The sequence below is a fragment of the Sorex araneus genome, chromosome 2, assembly GCF_027595985.1.
Source record: "Sorex araneus isolate mSorAra2 chromosome 2, mSorAra2.pri, whole genome shotgun sequence".
Classification (NCBI taxonomy): Eukaryota; Metazoa; Chordata; class Mammalia; order Eulipotyphla; family Soricidae; genus Sorex; species Sorex araneus.
This window is the reverse complement of record NC_073303.1, coordinates 229,662,241-229,680,324: the sequence shown is the minus strand read 5'-3', so window position 1 is coordinate 229,680,324 and position 18,084 is coordinate 229,662,241. Positions and strand designations below refer to the sequence as shown.

At 42.6% G+C, this 18,084-nt stretch overlaps 1 protein-coding gene across 5 annotated transcripts in view; it reads right to left on the bottom strand.

Annotated features, from left to right (window-relative positions):
- Nucleotides 1-18,084, bottom strand: part of BCL2L13 (BCL2 like 13) — a 99,069-nt gene that overhangs the window by 64,770 nt on the left and 16,215 nt on the right. For 4 of the 5 annotated variants that reach the window (XM_004616701.2, XM_055127881.1, XM_004616703.2 and 1 more), the window contains exon 2: nucleotides 16,825-16,982. The exons of the other annotated variant lie outside the window; for it this stretch is intronic. In XM_004616701.2, coding sequence (XP_004616758.2) covers nucleotides 16,825-16,945 — 121 coding nt within the window. In that variant the 5' untranslated portion in view covers nucleotides 16,946-16,982. The remainder of the gene's footprint in view (nucleotides 1-16,824; nucleotides 16,983-18,084) is intronic. 5 annotated transcript variants of the gene reach the window in all.

Below are 18,084 nucleotides of genomic sequence, written 5' to 3'. Positions count from 1 at the left end.
AGCACAGTGGGTACGGCGTTTGTCTTGCACGTGGCCGACCGGGTTTGATTCCCAGGATCTGGTCCCCTGAGCATCGCCGGTGTGACCCAAAAAGAAAAAAAAAAGTCAGAAGTATTCTGAAGGTTACAAGTAGGCAAATTTGGTTGGAAAGCACAGTCATGAGTTCAAACCTCAGTGCTACCACCTGCGTTGAGGTGATCAGGACAGTCCTACTGCTTGTTATTCCCAGTAACTCTGGTCTGAAAAGCGACGGAGGCTTAAAGTATTGCTCAGCAAATACGAAACTCAAAGTTTTAAGCCTGCAAACACTGAAACAATACTGTCAGTGATAAAGGGCCCAGGGCAAGTGTGAGGTCCTAAACTTAATCTGCAGTTAATCCCCCTCCCTCCTTTCTCAAAACTTCCAAATAAAACCTGTTTTTACTTCAAAAACCAAAAAACACTCAAGGAGAGAGCTGGAGAGTAGAACAGCAGATAAGGTGCTTGTCTTGCCCATGCCAATCTGGGTTTCATCCCAGCACACCATATGGCCCATACAGCCACACCAGAAGTGATCCCTGAGGGAGAGCCAAGAGTAAGTGCCAAGGGGCTGGAGCAATAGCACAGCAGGTAGGGTGTTTGCCTTGCACGCGGTCGACCCGGGTTCAATTCCCAGCATCCCATATGGTCCCCTGTGCACCGTCAGCAGTAATTCCTGAGTGCAGAGTCAGGAGTAACCCCTGTGCATTGCCGGGTGTGACCCAAAAAGCAAAAAAAAAAAAAAAAAAAAAAAAAAAAAAAAGAGTAAGTGCCAAGAACAGTCAGTTGTGGCCCCAAATCAAAAAGCTCAAGGCTGGAGAGACAGGCAAGGGTTCAGGCCTTTGCCCTACATGTGGCCAACCCAGGCCCAATCCCCAGTACCACATATCTCCAAGTGTGAGATAGGAGTGAGCCAGTGAATGTGGCCGAAATACATCACCAACACTAAAGTTATATACAAATACAAAAGGATTTAAAAAAAAAAAAAAACTAGTAGTATAGGGTGCAAGAGTGGTAACACAGTGCGTTGTTTTGCAGGTGGTCAACCCAGGTTCAATCTCCAGCATCCCAGATGGTCCACCAAACACCATCAGGAGTGATCCCTGAGTGCAGAGCCAGGAATAGCCCCTGAGTACTGGTAGGTGTAGCCCAAGACTATTAGTATATTAGTTACCACATATCCCAGGATAGTTCAAACAACAAGAATCAAAAATAAAAAAAAAATAAAAAAAAAAGAGACTCACAAATGAATTTCTGAAGAGAGCAGCATGCTGCATGTTGCTTGTATCTGTACTGCAAACCATGATGCCCAAAAGTAGAGAGAAAGTAAAAAGGAAGGTGCCTGCCACAGAGGCAGGGGGAGGGTAGTTTGGGAGTGGCGGGAAGGATACTGGGGATACTGGTGGTGGAAAGTGCACACTGGTGGAGGTATAGGTGTTCGATCATTGTATGACTGAAACTCAATCATGAAAGCTTTATAACTGTATCTCACGGTGATTCAATAAAAATAAAATTAAAAAGAAAAAAGTACTATTGATTGAGGCTGGCGAGATAGTACAGAAGGTAAGGTGCTTGCCAACCAACCCAGGTTCAATTCCTGGCATACTATAGGGTTCCCCAAACACTGACATGGGTGATTCCTGAGTGCAGAGCCAGGAGTATCCCCTGACCACTGCTGAGTGTGACCCAAACACCAAAAATAAGTTAAATAAATAAATAAGTAAATAAAAACTTAACTATCGGGCCACAGAAGGCTCAGTGGCAAAAATCACCTACTTTGTAAGCAAGATTCTGAGTTCCACATATGAGAATCCAAAGATTCTGAGGGGATATATGCTGGGTAAAGCCTACAGCTCTGCTGCTTAGAACCCTCCACAATGCAACAGTGTCCCACCCCAGTGAGTACTGCAGCATCAACCATATATTCAACTCACAGCAGGCACCAGAACCAAAAAATATGCAAGTGCCACAGCCTATGTGGCCCACAGTGATTGCAACAATAACCAAAAAGTGGATGGAAAAGTGAAAATAAAAAAAAAAGAAAAGACAGATTATAGGAGAAAGTATCCAAAAATCTAGTACCTGGGGCTGGAGCGAAAGCACAGCGGGTAGGGCGTTTGCCTTGCACTCGGCCAACCCAGGTACAAATCCCAGCATCCCATATGGTCCCCTGAGCACTGCCAGGGGGTAATTCCTGAGTAAAGAGCCAGGAGTAACCCCTGTGCATCGCCAGGTGTGACCCAAAAAGCATAAATAAATAAATAAATAAATAAATAAATAAATAAATAAATAATCTGGTACCTGATAAGGGTTTGGCATGAAGAATATACAGAACTCTTACAAATCAACAACAGAAAGACAAATAGCTGAAAAGGACAAAAGGCAATTTGCTGCAACATGGATGAACTGGAAGATATCATGTTAAATAAAGCAAGCCAGAAGAAGGACAAACACAGGATGATATCACTTATATGTGAAATTTAGAGTAACTGGATGAGGAAATGCAATGGTTTAAAGGGGGATGCCAAGATCACCTTTTGCCCCAGAGTATAGGGATGAGAAAGAAATAAAGAGAGTTAAGGAAAAGATTTGGTGGCTTCTTGTCTGAAGAGACAGATGAAGCAATAAGGGATTCAGGTACATCGGCTGTTTTAAGGAATGATAGCACTGGATATCCAAACCACAGAGCCAACAACACCGCAACAGTGAGATGCAAGCTATACTAACCAAACACGATAGATGCTGTCAAGATGGCAAGCTGGTGCTGAGGCAGGTGGAGGAGGAGAGGGAATCTGGGAACACTGGCTGAGAGTGTTTTGTGTTCCAACAGTGTGACCTTCCCTCCACCTATGTCCCCAGTTTCCCTCCCAAGCCCAACCTGCCCGCCCAGGTACAAATTTACTCTATATTGCTAGCTAAAAAAAAAAACAAAAAACTTAAAGAAATGGCAAATAGAATAATCAGAAAATAAATCACAAACAGCCAGTTTGTGATTGCTATATGATTTTAACTTACATAAACAAGGAAAATAAGAGTCGAAGAGATGGTACAGAGGTAAGGCATCTGCCTTGCACACAGCTGACCTGGGTTCGATCCCCCACATCCCATAAGGTCTCCCAAGCTCCCCAGGAGTAATTCCTGAATGCAGATCCAGGAGTAACCCTGAGCATCACTGAGTGTGACCCAAAAAGCAAAAAAAAAAAAAAAAAAAAAAAAAACCCAAAAAATAAAACCACTTAATATGATATAATGATTCTTATTTATATGTTTATATAAGTAACTTCTCAACTCTGAAATCTAAAATATATTATATTAAATTTCATTTTATATTTGGATCTCATTATGGTAATAATCATGCCTTACCTGTCTAATAAAATTTTTAAAGAAATTCTGGGGTTGGGGCTGCACAGCAGGTAGGGCGTTTGCCTTGCACACAGCCAACCCAGGTTCGATTCCCAGCATCCTACATGGTCCCCTGAGCACCACCAGGGATAATTCCTGAGTGCAGAGCCAGGAGTGACCCCTGTGCATTGCAGGGTGTGACCCGAAAAGCAAAAAAAAAGGAAATTCTGTGCTAAAATACTTTGGAGTTTACATTAAATAAGTAAGGCCTACTTATGTAATTTTCCCCTACATTTACATAAGCACTGTGGTTTGCAAGGTTGTTCATGATTTGTTACAGGCATTCAATATTCCAACACCAATCTCATCACCGTATCACCTTCTCTCCACCACTGTCTCCAATTTTCCCAACCACCCCTCAAGCCTGCCCCTATAGTAGACTGACAAAAATTTATTTCATATTGCTTGTTCACTGTCACTGTCATCCCGTTGTTCATGGATTTGTTCGAGCGGGCACCAGTAACGTCTCTCATTGAGAGACCTATTGTTACTGTTTTTGGCATATCCAATACGCACGGGTAGCGTGCCAGGCTCTGCCGTGCGGGCTCCATACTCGCAGTAGCTTGCCAGGCTCTCCAAGAGGGGCGGAAGAATCGAACTCAGGTTGGCCGCGTGAAAGGCAAACGCCCAACCGCTGTGCTATCGCTCCAGCCCCATACTGCTTGTTATCAATAAATTTCTAATAGAATGAAGAAAATATATTTTCTTAGAAGAAAATTAGTGTAAATTGTTGTATCTCACCATAGACATTAAGACATTAAGTATGAGGGGTTACTAAAACGTTGTTACAGGTTAAGCCTTCTGTGCTACTGTTTGCTTAGCCAAGACTGCTTGCCTTCTACGTTACATCCCATCCAGTGTGGAGTGCTGCTACTGGATTATCAGTATTGTAGAGTCCAAGAGGTCCAGAATTTTTAACTGGGCAGCATCTTTGGACTGTCGACGTGACTGCTGGGGCTTCTGGAAGTACAGGGATGAGTGGGAGGCAGACCATCTGGACTGAGAAAGTCTAGAGATTTCAGTCACAAAGACCTGCACACCTGAATTACCAGCGGATTAATTTCCGGGTTGAGGCTCTGTCCTGACACAATGAAGTCTGGCTGGAGGCATGATGGCAATTTTGCAGTGTAGGAGTGAGCGACTGTCAAGGCTCTGTTTGGGTGAGCCCTGGCTGGCTGGCCCCAAAAGGAGACATTCAAAGTGCTTTTAAGAAGAGTGATTTGGGGGCCAGAGCAGTAGTGGAGCAGGCAGGGTATTTGCCTTGAATGCATCCAACCTTAATCCAATCCCAAGCACCCAATATGGTCCCTGAGCCCTGCAAAAAGTGTTCCCTGAGTGAAGAGCCCCCCAAGAAATAAGGATGATCTGGTGCCACTAACCAGCGTTCAGAGTAATGAAGAACATAGAGTAGATTAGTTACAATACTAGGTTTACGGTGCTTGCCAGAAAGTGCAAATCTGATTGTGATGTGCCAGGATCATTGCAATCAACATGTGGGGCTATGCCAGGGGTGAGACAGAGATCATATCTGCAAGATAGGCATTCTACCACTGAACAAAATTCCCAGACTTATCATGACTGCTTCATATAAAACTAAACATATTCCATGAACTGCCTCTGTCACCTTAGAAGCTCATTAACAGCCATTATCCAGAGACTCAAATAAATCTCGAAAGAGAGTCACAAGCTGCAGCGATAACTCCGCATCCCGTGCCAGGCTGAATTCACCTTGGGCACCTCAGAGGGGGGCAGGTGAAACCAGCACCTGCCTCAACAGAGCCCCTCCAGAACCCAACCACCATCATGCTCACAGCCGATCTCCACAGGCCCTGGAGGAGCCTCTCACATATGAGAATGAGTCTGCTGAAAAACTCAGGTATGCAGGTTTTGTGACTGAAATTTCCAGGCTCACACAAGTTGGGAACAGGCGACCTCCCCCACATTTCCCTGTTCTTTCAAGAGCCTGGCAGTCATGCCCACAAACTGCCTCTGGCACCGTATAAGTACATTAATGGCCACGATCCAGAGACTCACAAATAAATCCCAGAAGAGAGCCACAAGCTGCCTCCAGACCCCAAAGTCACCATCCAGTTAAAAATTTGATTCCAACTCTATCACCCTATTAAAAATTTTAGAATTCCTGGAGCAACCTCTCATACTCTGTGCCATTAACATATCAAGAGTAACACACCACATTTGATGGGGTGTAAAGGCAACTTATCTCAATCAAAAAAAAAATATATATATGCATATATATATGCACACAAAAGGCTCAAGCTGTAACAGTTATCTCTTACAAGGATTTTATGGCTCCAAGGTGAGATACAACAAGTTTCACACAATTTCCTTTAAAGAACACTTTTTGGATCAATTTTAGCAAGATTATTCATAACAAATAATACTGCCGGTGCCAGGTCATTAGGATGAGCCTCTGGACGCTTCCCTGCAAGCAGGAAGCAGAACCGAGGCCACATTCTGAGGTAAGTAGGCGAGCTAAGTGTGTGAATCGGATAATCTGGAGAAGTACAGCATGCACTCCTACGTCTGCCTGGTCATACACTGTCTCGGCAGTACAAAGCAGCAGTTTCCCCCTCTCTTACACATCCTTAATCTTAACAGCTTGAGCCTTCTCTTTGCCCTGTGTGTAACCAACTGGAGAGCATACATGTCCAGCTCTGTATCTTCCTGACATTTTAATCATTACAGCATAGCTCTGACAAGACAATGTATACCTTGATGTTCTTTCGCCGAATGCTTATCTTATTAACTGTTTGTACTCTCATTAATGATTCTTTCTGTGATGAAGTCATTAGGATGTAACTAATTTAAAAAAATAGAATAAAAGGAGGTCTCTGGCAGCTGCTCTTGGCCATGAGCCTGAGCGATGCCTTGACCCTCGTGCTTCTACATTCCTCTCATGTCTTATCTCTGCACCTTCAACCAACTGATATATCACGTCACGCAACATAGCACTGTAGCACTGTTGTCCCATTGTTCATCGATTTGCTCGAGTGGGCACAGTAACGTCTCCATTGTGAGACTTGTTGTTACTGGTTTTGGCATATTGAATATGCCACAGGTAGCTTGCCAGGGTCTGCCATGTGGGCAAGATACTCTTGGTAGCTTGCCAGGCTTTCCAAGAGGGACGGAGGAATTGAACCCGGGTCGACTGCGTGCAAGGCAAACGCCCTACCCACTGTGCTATAGCTCCAGTCCATAAAGCATCATATTGCTGTAAATTAGCATATTCTGCTTTCATTTACTTGCTATTTATCAAGCTTAACAAGGTATTTTGGAGTCAAAGAGATCCTAGGTTTTGTTTTTGAGCCACACCCAGCAGTGTGCTGGGCTTACTCCTGGAACTGTGGTCAGGGGTCACTCCTGGCAGACACAGGACCCTACAGGAGGTCAGGAATCGAGCCCAGAGAGGCCGCGTGTAAGGCAAGAGCCCTACCCTCTGTACTACTGCTCCAGACCCTACTGTTTTAAGTACTTATTTTATCAATACTTAGCTTGAATGTCTCCTAATAAGAAACAGTAATAGCATCTTCAATTTCTCAGTTTGCAGGTTATTTTTTTTGCCATAGATATGCTACATACAATTCTAAGCAGTTTTAATACTTATAACAGCTCCATTAGTAACTTACTATTTCCCTGTTATACAAATGAGGAAACAAGTGAGACTGCTAAGAGCAAAAAAGTAAAGGACCCAAAACTCAAGGTCTGAGAAGGTAAGGGGGTGAAGACCACCAGGGCCACCTCTGGCATAGACATAGACAGGTCACAGGATTACATCCAGCATTGCTGGGGTTCAAACCCAAGTTCACACATTTGTAAAGACATGTGTTCTACCACTTGAGCCATCCAGATTCATGTTCTCTAACAAGCTATAAAACAAAAATTTTCCTAATTCACAGAATTTTTGTGGATTTACATGTAACACTTAAAAGAAAGTGAAGGGGAATTGAAAGGAAGAGAACGGCTTTTGCTGTGCTTAGTGGTCAATAAATATTGGACTCAGTAGTCAAAAAAATATCGGTTCAGTTTCTTGACGAAAAAGTACTGATCAATAGGTCAGAAATACTTTCAGTAATTCAAATGTCTACTATTTCAAGGTAAAAATTCTATATATAATTCATAATATACTATTACATAACTTTATATATAAATGCTACAGAAGGCTGACCTGAGTATGAATCTAGCAGATACTCTATCACTTTTTAAATTTTGTTTAAATTTTGGTCATATAGCAATTAATGTAATTTATATCAACCAAGTCTTTGCACAGAAAACAACAAATCTGGTATATCCTAAAGCTTGAGGATGTGGATCACTGGTGGAATGCCAGCTTTCCACACAGGGGGGCCACAATTCATTCCCCAGCATCACCTCACATGCAGAGTGGAAGCCTGGCAGCTTTGTGATTTTAGGTGTTGTGTGCTGGCAATTACACACTTTATTGTAGCAGCAGGAATAACACTGGTAGTGCTGCCAGGATTGATTGTGGCCTCAGGCCCGCAAAGCAGTTACTCTTCCTCTGACTGTCTTGGGCTCCTAATTTAGATTTCTTAAAGCTGATACATAATTTACTGGAAAAAAATGCTCAACAATAACAGTATGGAATTTCTTGTTTGGAAGCTCTAGATTCAAGGGAACATCAGAAGTAGAGTACTAAATCTTAAGTGATACTAGTAGAATTAAAAAGGGAACAATCCATTTTGATATCAAGGGTGTGGTTAATGAAGAATTCTTTGTTCTGATGTATTTTGAACTTGACCTTGAGTTTATTTTTCCCAAAACATTTTAGCAAAAATGATTTTGTGTTTGTAATTTTTCTTTATACTTAAATGTTTATCTACTTAAAATATTTTTAGGAAAGTTTGCTCTGCACAGTAAGGCTGTTACCCTCTGTTTAATGTGTTTTCATGCAGCTACATTCTGACAAAATATTTTGTAAACATTCCTCCTCAGATTAAGAATCTCAAAAGTTAAAATAACTGAGTTTAGCGAAGCATCTTCCTGTTCACAAGGCAGAGTCAGAAAGTGTTGATGGCTTTGTTTGCATTTTTTTGTAGCAATATTATTACTTTTAAGTTTTTTAGTCTACTTTTCTAGATATCATTATGGATAAATGTTATTTCTTCTTCTTTTTTTTTTTCTGCTTTTTGGTTCACACCTGGCAATGCACAGGGGTTATTCCTGGCTCTGCACTCAGGAATTACTTCTGGTGGTTCTCGAGGGACCATATGGGATGCTGGGAATTGAAACCGCGTTGACCTCGTGCAAGGCAAATGCCCTACCCGCTGTGCTATCACTCCAGTCCCTCTATTTTTTTTTTTTAAAGGAAACATTCTACTTTGCTGTGCGAGAAAGTCATCTGAATGCCTAGTAATTTGGGGCTTTCATATTATTTTCATTTATTACAATGGAAACTAGTGACAAATTTGGTGGCACAAAATTGCTTTTTTTTTTGTTTTGCTTTTTGGGTCACACTTGGCGATGCACAGGGGTTACTCCTGGCTCTGCACTCAGGAATTACCCCTGGCCGTGCTCAGGGGACCATATGGGATGCTGGGATTCGAACCCGGGTCGGCCATGTGCAAGGCAAACGCCCTACCCGCTGTGCTATCGCTCCAGCCTCCTTTTTTTATTTTGCTTTTTTTTTTGGTGGCACAAAATTGAAGTTATAACAATTAGTCTTTTTATATTCATCTTTTGCAGAGTATTTTTCTATAATTTTATGGTTTAGAATTTTCTCTTTCTAAATTATTTAAATAGGTTCCCTAAATGAGTACTATAGATTAGTTATATAATGACTTAATAGGTTAAGTCATAGGATATAGGAATAAATTTAAGTATAGCCAGTTAATAGGAAAATAGAACTAAATTTAAGATATAGCAGTACTTCCTCTCCTTCTCCTCTCCCCCTTGTTTTTTCTGTCACTGTGAAGACCAGGGCTCTCATTTGGTTGTGATGCTCCAGCACTTGACTGTGATATTCGCAGCGGTCACACTCTTCAGTTGTGGTGCATGCACATTCTTTGGTATTAAGTGCTTTCAGGGTCACTAACTTTGTTACAGTGCTTGCCAAGGTCACACACTTCATGCAACATAATACAAAACAAATTATTTAGGATATGCTTTGGGGGCAGGTTTGGGTGGTAGTGGGAAAATTTGAAATAATGGGGGTAGGAAGGTGTAATGGTGGTGGGACTGATGTTAGAATATTGAATGTAAACAATTATTGTGAACAACCTTATGAAAATAAAATTTTAAAAAAATACCCAGCTAGAGAAATAATATAAGAAGTAAGGCTCTTATCTTGCATACAGGCAACCCCAGTTCAAATCCCTAACACTACAAAGGATTCCCCAAGCACTGGCAGGAGCCCAGGAGTCATTCCTAAGCACAAAACCAGGAATAGCCCCTGAACATCACCAAAAATAAAAGAAAGAAAAAGAGAAAAGATATATGAACACACACACACACTCAAGCCACGAATAAAATTCCACATCACTGTAACTAAAAGAGCAAAATGCCTGTGACACACAAGCACCAAAATGTGTGAATACCATAACCAAGTATGCATGTGATCCCCAAACAGGGGCTGGAGGGATAATGCAGGGGTTCAAGTGCTTTCCTTGTACGCATCTGACCCCAGTTTGATCCCCAGCAGCCTAGGCACTGCCCCCAATGATCCCTGAGCCCAGTCAGTACCTCTGAGCATTGCCCACGTGACCCAACACTCCCACATACACACAAAAACAGGAGCTCTGAGAGGCAGCATCAAGAGATTCCGAGAGATAGAAGGAGAGAAGGGGGAGAATTCTTTTATGAAGAGCAGATGGAGGTTGGGGGAGGGAGACAGAGGTGCACTGGGAGCACACCCAGCAGGGCTCATTGGTCATTCCTGAATTCTGGATTGGTATTGAATAGAGCTCAGATTTCTGCTCAGTTATTTTATCCTACGTTGAGGTCCTTTGCTCTGCCCTATATATGTACAATTTAGGAGACAGTAAGATTACATTTTCCTTTGGGTTTTTGGTTACACCAGGCAGTGCTCAGCGCTTATTCCTGGCTCTGTACAAAGGGTTCATTCATCATAGGGTTCAGGGGACCACTTGGGGTGCCAGGAATGGATACTGGGTCAACAGTGTGTAAGGCAAAAATCATGTACTATCTCTCTAGCCACAGAAAGCAAAAAAAAAAAAAAAAAAAAAAGCATATAAAATAGAATCTTGGGACATAAGAGAGTACAGCAGGTACTGCATGTTCCATCTCTATCATCCTGTATGGCCCCTGGAGCACCACCAAAAATGATACCTGAGTGAAGAGCCAAGAGTAAGCCCAGAGTATTGCTGGGTGTGGCCAAAAACAAAATAAGCCATCTAAGCTCAGTCAACAAAAAGGGGGAAAAAGAAAAAAGCAAGGCTCACCTAGCAACAAACAACTCAGTTAACACTCAATTTTAGTTATCCCACTGTGTGATTTTTTTTCACAAATTTTCTTTTACTGACCTAATTTTCAACAATCCCATTTGCCATTTTGTTGTAACAAGTAACATACAAATTATTTTGTGCCTGTTGAGAGAGTAGGCTTGCTTGCGAATGGATGGAAACTGGTGACAATGGTAGGGAACATCACACTGGTAGTGGGATTGGTGTTGGAACACTAAAAGCCTGAAACAACTGTATAAACCATGGTGTTAAAGTATATAAATTTTTTTAAAAACCTCATCGTGGTCATGGAGAGACAGTACAGCTGGTACACTTGCCTTGCACACAACTGATCGAGGCTCGATCCCTTCTCTTGGGCCCTCGAGCCCAGGTGTAAGAAGTAAGTGCAGAGCCAAGAGCAAGTCCTGAGTGCCACCAGGTGTGGTGAGGAAAACACAAAAAGAAAAACATCTCACCCTGTTTTGCACATAAGAAACAAAATTTAGTCCCCAGCACTGAACAGACCCTGGTAGCACCTGGTGGAATCCCGAGCACAGAGTTAGGAGTAGCCCCTTGAGTACCATTAAGTGTGGCCACAGGAGGAAAAAAATCTTGCCATGGGCTGGGGAAATGCTCAAACAGCTGGAGTAGATGTTTTCTATATGCAAGGACCCAAATTCAATCCCCAGCACCACAAGTTTCCCCAAGAATCACTGGGTTGATCCAATGGCCTCCAAGCACTGACAGGGTGGCCCACTCGTCCACTGGCACTAAAGAGCCCAAGCAATGAACCATCTGCTCAACTGGCCAAGTAGCTCCAGGAATGGACCCAGGCCCCATATCCCCTGCACACTGCTAGGAAATTGCCTCCCACTCCCACCAAAAAAATCACCATGGTGACAGGAAGATAACTTAAAGGAGTGAAATCTTGCATGAATCTGTTACTACCTAGTCCCTAAGCACTAACAGTTGTAGCCCTTGTTGGCTCATGAGCACTGCAGGTAGGCTAGCCTCCAAAAAATAAAATCTCATCAAAATCCTAGGGAGATAATTTAAGGGGTAGAGCACATGCCTAGCACATGCAAGGCCCCAAGTACCCCTCTTAGAGCATCATTGAATGTGGCCCTTCTAAAATCCAACAACAATTAAATATTTCCCAGAATGGGAGACAAAACTATCTCAGATAGGGAGGAATCATAAATACACAGAATAGGTTTCTGTGGCTGTACTACTGCGGAGATCCTGGTTGGCCAAAGATCCTCTCCTGAAGACCCCCAATAAAGTGCTTTGATCTCTTGGGACTGGAGCAATAGTATAACAGGTAGGGCATTTGCCTTGCACAACCTAGATTTAATCCCATATGGGCCCCAAGCACCATCAGGAGTAATTCTTGAGGGTAGAGCCAGGAATAACCCTGATCATTGCCAGCTATGAATCAAAAAGTTAAATAAATAAATAAAATGCTTTGATCCCAAAAATAAATAGAATGATCTTTATCTTCTAACTTAAATATAAACCAGAAACTGTAAGTAATAAATATGGATAATACAGAACTCCAATTAACAGAACCATGTTAGCAAAAGAAAAAAATAAGGGTTAGAGATCCTTCAATAGACCGGAGAGTGTTTGTTTGCAAGGAAGAGGCCCAATTACATCCCTGGTATCATATTTTCCTCCCATCACCATCAGAAGGGACCTCCTACCCCCAACACTAACCCAGCAGTACACACTGAGCGCCGCAAGGGGAGAGGAGGGGGAAGGAGACGTGAGGAGGGGGCAGGCAGGGAGAGGAGGGAAGCGGAGGGAGAACTGTTGGAAGCCTATATTAAAATTTCTAAGTAAGTGTACAATATTAATGCAATGCTCAGGGGTTACTCCTGGCTCTGCACTCAGGAATTACCCCTGGTGGTGCTCAGGGGACCATATGGGGTGCTGGGAACAGAACCCGGGTTGGCTATGTGCAAGGCAAATGCCCCACCTGCCGTGCTATCGCTCCAGCCCCAATATTAACTTTTTAAAATTAGAAAGTATTCCTTTGCGGCCCCGCGCGAGATCGACCCCGGAGGCAACTGAACCACTTTGGACACGAGCGGCATCCCCAAAATGCCTCCAAACTGTGTGCTGGGAGCTTCTGGCCCAGGCGCTGCCAGCGAGTGATGCAATTACCAAAAGAATTTTCCTTAGACTTCATATAGAAATCCAAATATCTCTTGATTGTCAGCAACGTGTAAATGTTCCTTTTTGGCAGGGCTTAACGTGGGGGGAAACTCCAAACAATAGTACTAAGTTTTTTTGGTAAAGGGTAAAAGATTGTAGCGATAGAATTTTAGGCAGAATTTTCCCTGGACTTTATATAGAAACTCAAAACCGCGCGGCCGCGGCAGCCTAATGTCATCTAATCATCAGCAATATGAAATGGTTCCTTTGTAATGGGTTGGACTTTGGGGGGGACCATAATAGGGTTAAAGTTTGTAGCGATGTGTAATTTCTGGCTGTACTTTCCCTGGACTTTATACAGAAATTCAAAGCCGCGAGGCTGCTGCCATGGCCGCGCAACCTATTGTCATTTAATCAGCACCAATATGAAATAGTTCCCTTTTAACGGGTCGGACTTTGTGGGAAATCCTAACAAGAATAGTAAGTCTTTTGCTGAAATATTGAAGGCCACCAAAGTGGTAGCCATCTCTATAGACTGAACTAAGCCATATCCCCACGCCGGCTGAGAAGAAATATCCTTCTTTCTCGGGAAGAAACGCGGCGTGGCGTTAACCATAGTATGATGTCCATTAAGCTGACACGGACCTGGTGGCGTGGGAATGGGATACAAGGGAATAAATTATTATGTACTTGGAACAGCGGGACGCTGGTGGAATCTTGAGCTGGGGCCAATACCAGCGTATTACTTTTGGTTCCAGAAACTGCTTGCAGACATTCTACCAGACTATCAACTAAGCCAGAGCCCCACGCCGGCTGATGACGAGAAATAACCATCTCTTTTGGTTTGTTTTCCCTTTGTCAGGCAGCGTGGTGATTACTAAACAGGCGTGATCTCGGTGGCTCGGGACGAGGGGGGAAAAAAATAGAAAAGTTATGTAACAAACAGTGGGACTTAATATCTCTACATTCTCAGCAATGGAGAGCCATCAAATGCTTCCTTGACAGTGGGACTGTCTTCTCTTTTTTGTGGGGAAACCCTAGCAACAATAGTGAATTATGTGTTGAAACATGGACTGTAACCAAGATAAAGCGTAAACGAAGTGAAACTTATCACTTACAAGGGCGGGGACTGGGGGGGCGGGAGGGGGCGGGAGGTATAATGGGAGGGTTGGTGATGGAATATGGGCACGGGTGAAGGGAAGGGTGTTTGAGTACTGTATAACTGACATAATCCTGAGAACTTTGTAACCCTCCACATGGTGATTCAATAAAATTTAAATTAAAAAAAAAAATTAGAAAGTATTGGGCTGGAGTGACAGTGCAGTGAGTGGGCAGGGTGTTTGCCTTGCACATGATCGACCTGGGTTCAATCCTGGCACCCCATATAGTTCACCAAGCCCACCATGAGTAAGCCCGAGTGTGGCACAAAAACAAAAAGTAAAATAAAACCCCCAAAAAATAGTAAAATAGAAGCCAGAGACATCGTAGAGTGGAGAAGAAACTTGCATTGCATACAGCCGGCTCAGGTTCTATCCCTGGCACCGTGTATGGTTCCCCAAGTCCTACCAGAAGTGAGCCCTGAGTGTAAAGCCTGACTCTACAGGGTATGCTGCCCCAATTTTTATTATTTTGGGTTCTTTTTTTTTGGGGGGGGGTCACACGCGGCGATGCACAGGGGTTACTCCTGGGACCATATGGGATGCTGGGAATCGAACCCGGGTCAGCTGCATGCAAGGCAAACGCCCTACCTGCTGTGCTATTGCTCCAGCCCCTTATTTTGGCTTTTTGATCACCTACCTGGTGATGCTCAGGGGTTACTCCAGGCTCTACACAGAAATGCTTAAGGACCATGTAGGATGCTGGGATCAAACCCGGGTTGGACACATGCAAGGCAAGCACCGTACCTACTGTTCTATCTCTCCAGCCCCTCCTCTCAAATTTTAAATTATTATAACAACCTCTTTGTTTATGACTCCCTCTTTTTTTTTTTCCTTTTTAAATTAAAGCCCTATTCTTGGGGCTGGAGAGATATTACAGGAGGTAGGACGTTGGACTGGCATGCAGATGACCCATGTTCAATCCTCAGCATCCTATACTGTCCTCTAAGCACCACCAAGGGTAATCCCTGAGTACAGAGCCAGGAGTAAGCCCAGAGCACAGTTGGGTTTGGCCAAAAAACAAACAAAAAAAGCCCTCTTCTAGACTTTACTAAGCTAAACATTTACTGCAATCCTATTAATAACAACAACAAAAAAGAAAATACTTAGACATTTAAGAGGAAAGACAGAAATTTGTAAATATGAATTAAACCATAAAAAAGAAAACTCACAGTAATTACAACTCTGTAAAAACTGTGTATATATTGGGGCCAGAGAAACCATATAGGAATTAAGATGGTTGAGTTGCAGTAAACAACCCTGGTTCAATCCCATGCCATATACAGTCCCCAAGCAATACCAGGAGTGATCCCTGAGCACAAAGCCCCTGAGTACAGCTGAGTGTGGCTCAAAATAAATAAATAAATAAATAAATATTTAGGGGCCAAGGCAATAGAACAGTATGTAGAGTACTTGCCTTGCAAGCAGCCAACCTGGGTTCTATCCCTGGGCTATATACAGTTCCCCAAACCATGCCAGGACTAAGCCCTAAGTACAGCCAGGTAGGACCCTTGCCACCAAAAAACTAAGCGAGGCTATTCAGGCTCATGGTCTCACCCTGAATACATATCTTGCTTCCTTGTTTCTACGTTTCTTTTCCTCTTGCGTTTTACACTGTGCATTTTAAACACGTACATCCTCTCTCCTCTCACATCTTTTTAAGTTTTATTCAATAAAAACCACCTTATGGGCCAGAGCAATAGTACAGTGGATAGTGTGCTTGCTTTGCACCTGACCAATCCAGGTTCAATAACTTGAATCATATATGATCCCCTGAGCAGGCTAGGAGTGATTCCTGAGTAGTGCAGAGCCAGGGGTAACCCCTGAGCACCATTAGGTGGCCCAAAAACAAAACAATTAAAAACTATCTTGCTTTAAAAAAAAAGACAATTTGACTCTATTACTTATGAATTCTCAATATTACACTTTATTGAGTTAAAATGGTTTCAGACAAGAAAGAATTACTTTCGTGGCTACATACATTTCTACATGGTAGGAAGATATGACTAAGAATATTTAAAATGATGCTACTATATTTTAATGAAAAGGAATAATTCGGATTCGTGTCATTTTTTTAATTTAGGTTTTGGGGTCACAACCAGCAGTGCTACTCCTGACTCTGTGCTCAGGAACCATGTGCCATATGGAAGATGAATCCTGGACCAAATGCATGTAAGGCAAGATTTCACCTCATACCATCTCTCTAGCCCTCACATGCTTTGTGTGGTGCTTGGTTGTGATGCTGGGGACCCCACACGGTGTTCTGTTTTTAGGACCACACCTCAGGATTACTCTTGGCTCGAGCATCACTCCTGGAGGGCTTGCTGCTGGGGATTAAACCCAAGTTGGCCATATCTCTGAACACTTAGTTTTAAAACCTGAACACATTTGGATGCAAAGCATCAGAGATCATACTCCAGATTGCTGGAGATTCTAAACAGGAGATCCAGTGGGATCATATTTGGGCACGTGGGATGGTACCAGATATCAAACTCTAAGCTCCACCCCCTTGAAGCAGGTTCCTTGCCAATTAAGCTATCTCCAGGCTCTGGAGGGAGTATTAATATTTTTACTTGATAACCATAGATTTAAATTTCTTAGATACATAAGAGAATTATTCATCACTTAAAACCACCATAAACCAAAGATAATACCTTGGGGCGAGGAAAGGTGTTGCTCTTGCAGCTTCTCCTGAGAGAGGAGTCCCAAATAGCTGAGAACAACATATTTTGTTTCATAGTGAAATCCTAGAGGCACTGTAGTAGAGGACGCCATTGAGCTCCAAAAAGGTCTATTTACAGGTGAGTAAAACCTAAAAACATAAAAGTGTTTTTTTTCAGCTTGAAGTTTATTACAGATCAAAATATATATCTATTGAACTAAATGCCAAAATATTTTACTTTACAGTAGTCTTTTAAAAGTGCAACTTTAAAAGGGCCAGAGCAATAGTACAGTGGGTTGGGCATTTGCCTTGTACGTGGCTGGCCTAGGTACAATCCCCAGCATCCCAAATGGTCCCTCGAACCGCCAGGAGTGATTCCCGAGTGCAGAGCCAGAAGTAATCCCTGAGCACCGCTGGGTGGGACCCAAAAACCAAAAAGCAAAAATATAAAAAATAAAATATATATATATACATAAGTATATATATTGCAACTTTATTTACAATAAAAATTTATTCGAAGTCTGTATCAAAAGTAAATGTCCTGAAAGTGGAGAAACAATGCAGCAGGCAGGGCCTGCCCTGCCCAAGGCCACAGCCTAGCCTCAGGCCACAGCACCCCACACAGTCTCCTGAGCCCCACCAGGAGTGATCCCTGAACACAGAGCCATGTCAGGAACAGGCCCTAAGCACGACCAGGTGTGGCCAGTTCCTAAACCACAAAAAACAAATAGAAACTATCTGAAGCCAGAGAAGGCAAACATGTTCCATGTTTAATGAATTTTTTATTTTTAACAAAGTAAATTTCCCCTATCTCTTCTTAGTTGCCGTTTTTACCTACATGGAACAATAAAATCTAGATACACCTTTTTCTCACCCCATCCTAGTAAATAGGAATGTCTTAAAAGGCTTTCAAATAACTTGTTTTCCATTTAAAACAATAGAGTGCTTTAAGTTCACAAATATCAGAAATTCAGAAAATTAGTAATAGGAAAACAAAGACATGGAAAAAAAAACAAAATTTAAAATAACAAAGAAAAATGCCCTAGAAAAAAATGCCAAAAATAATTCATGAAAAACTTGAGATAAAAAAGACTGGAGGATCTGGAGAGATAGTACAATGGGTAGGGGGCTGGCCTTGCACATGCAGACCCAAGTTCAATCGCCAGCACAATATATGGTCTCAAAAAACACACCAGGTAATCCTGGGTGCAGAGCTAGGAGTAAGCCCTGAGCATAGATAGGATGCACAAAA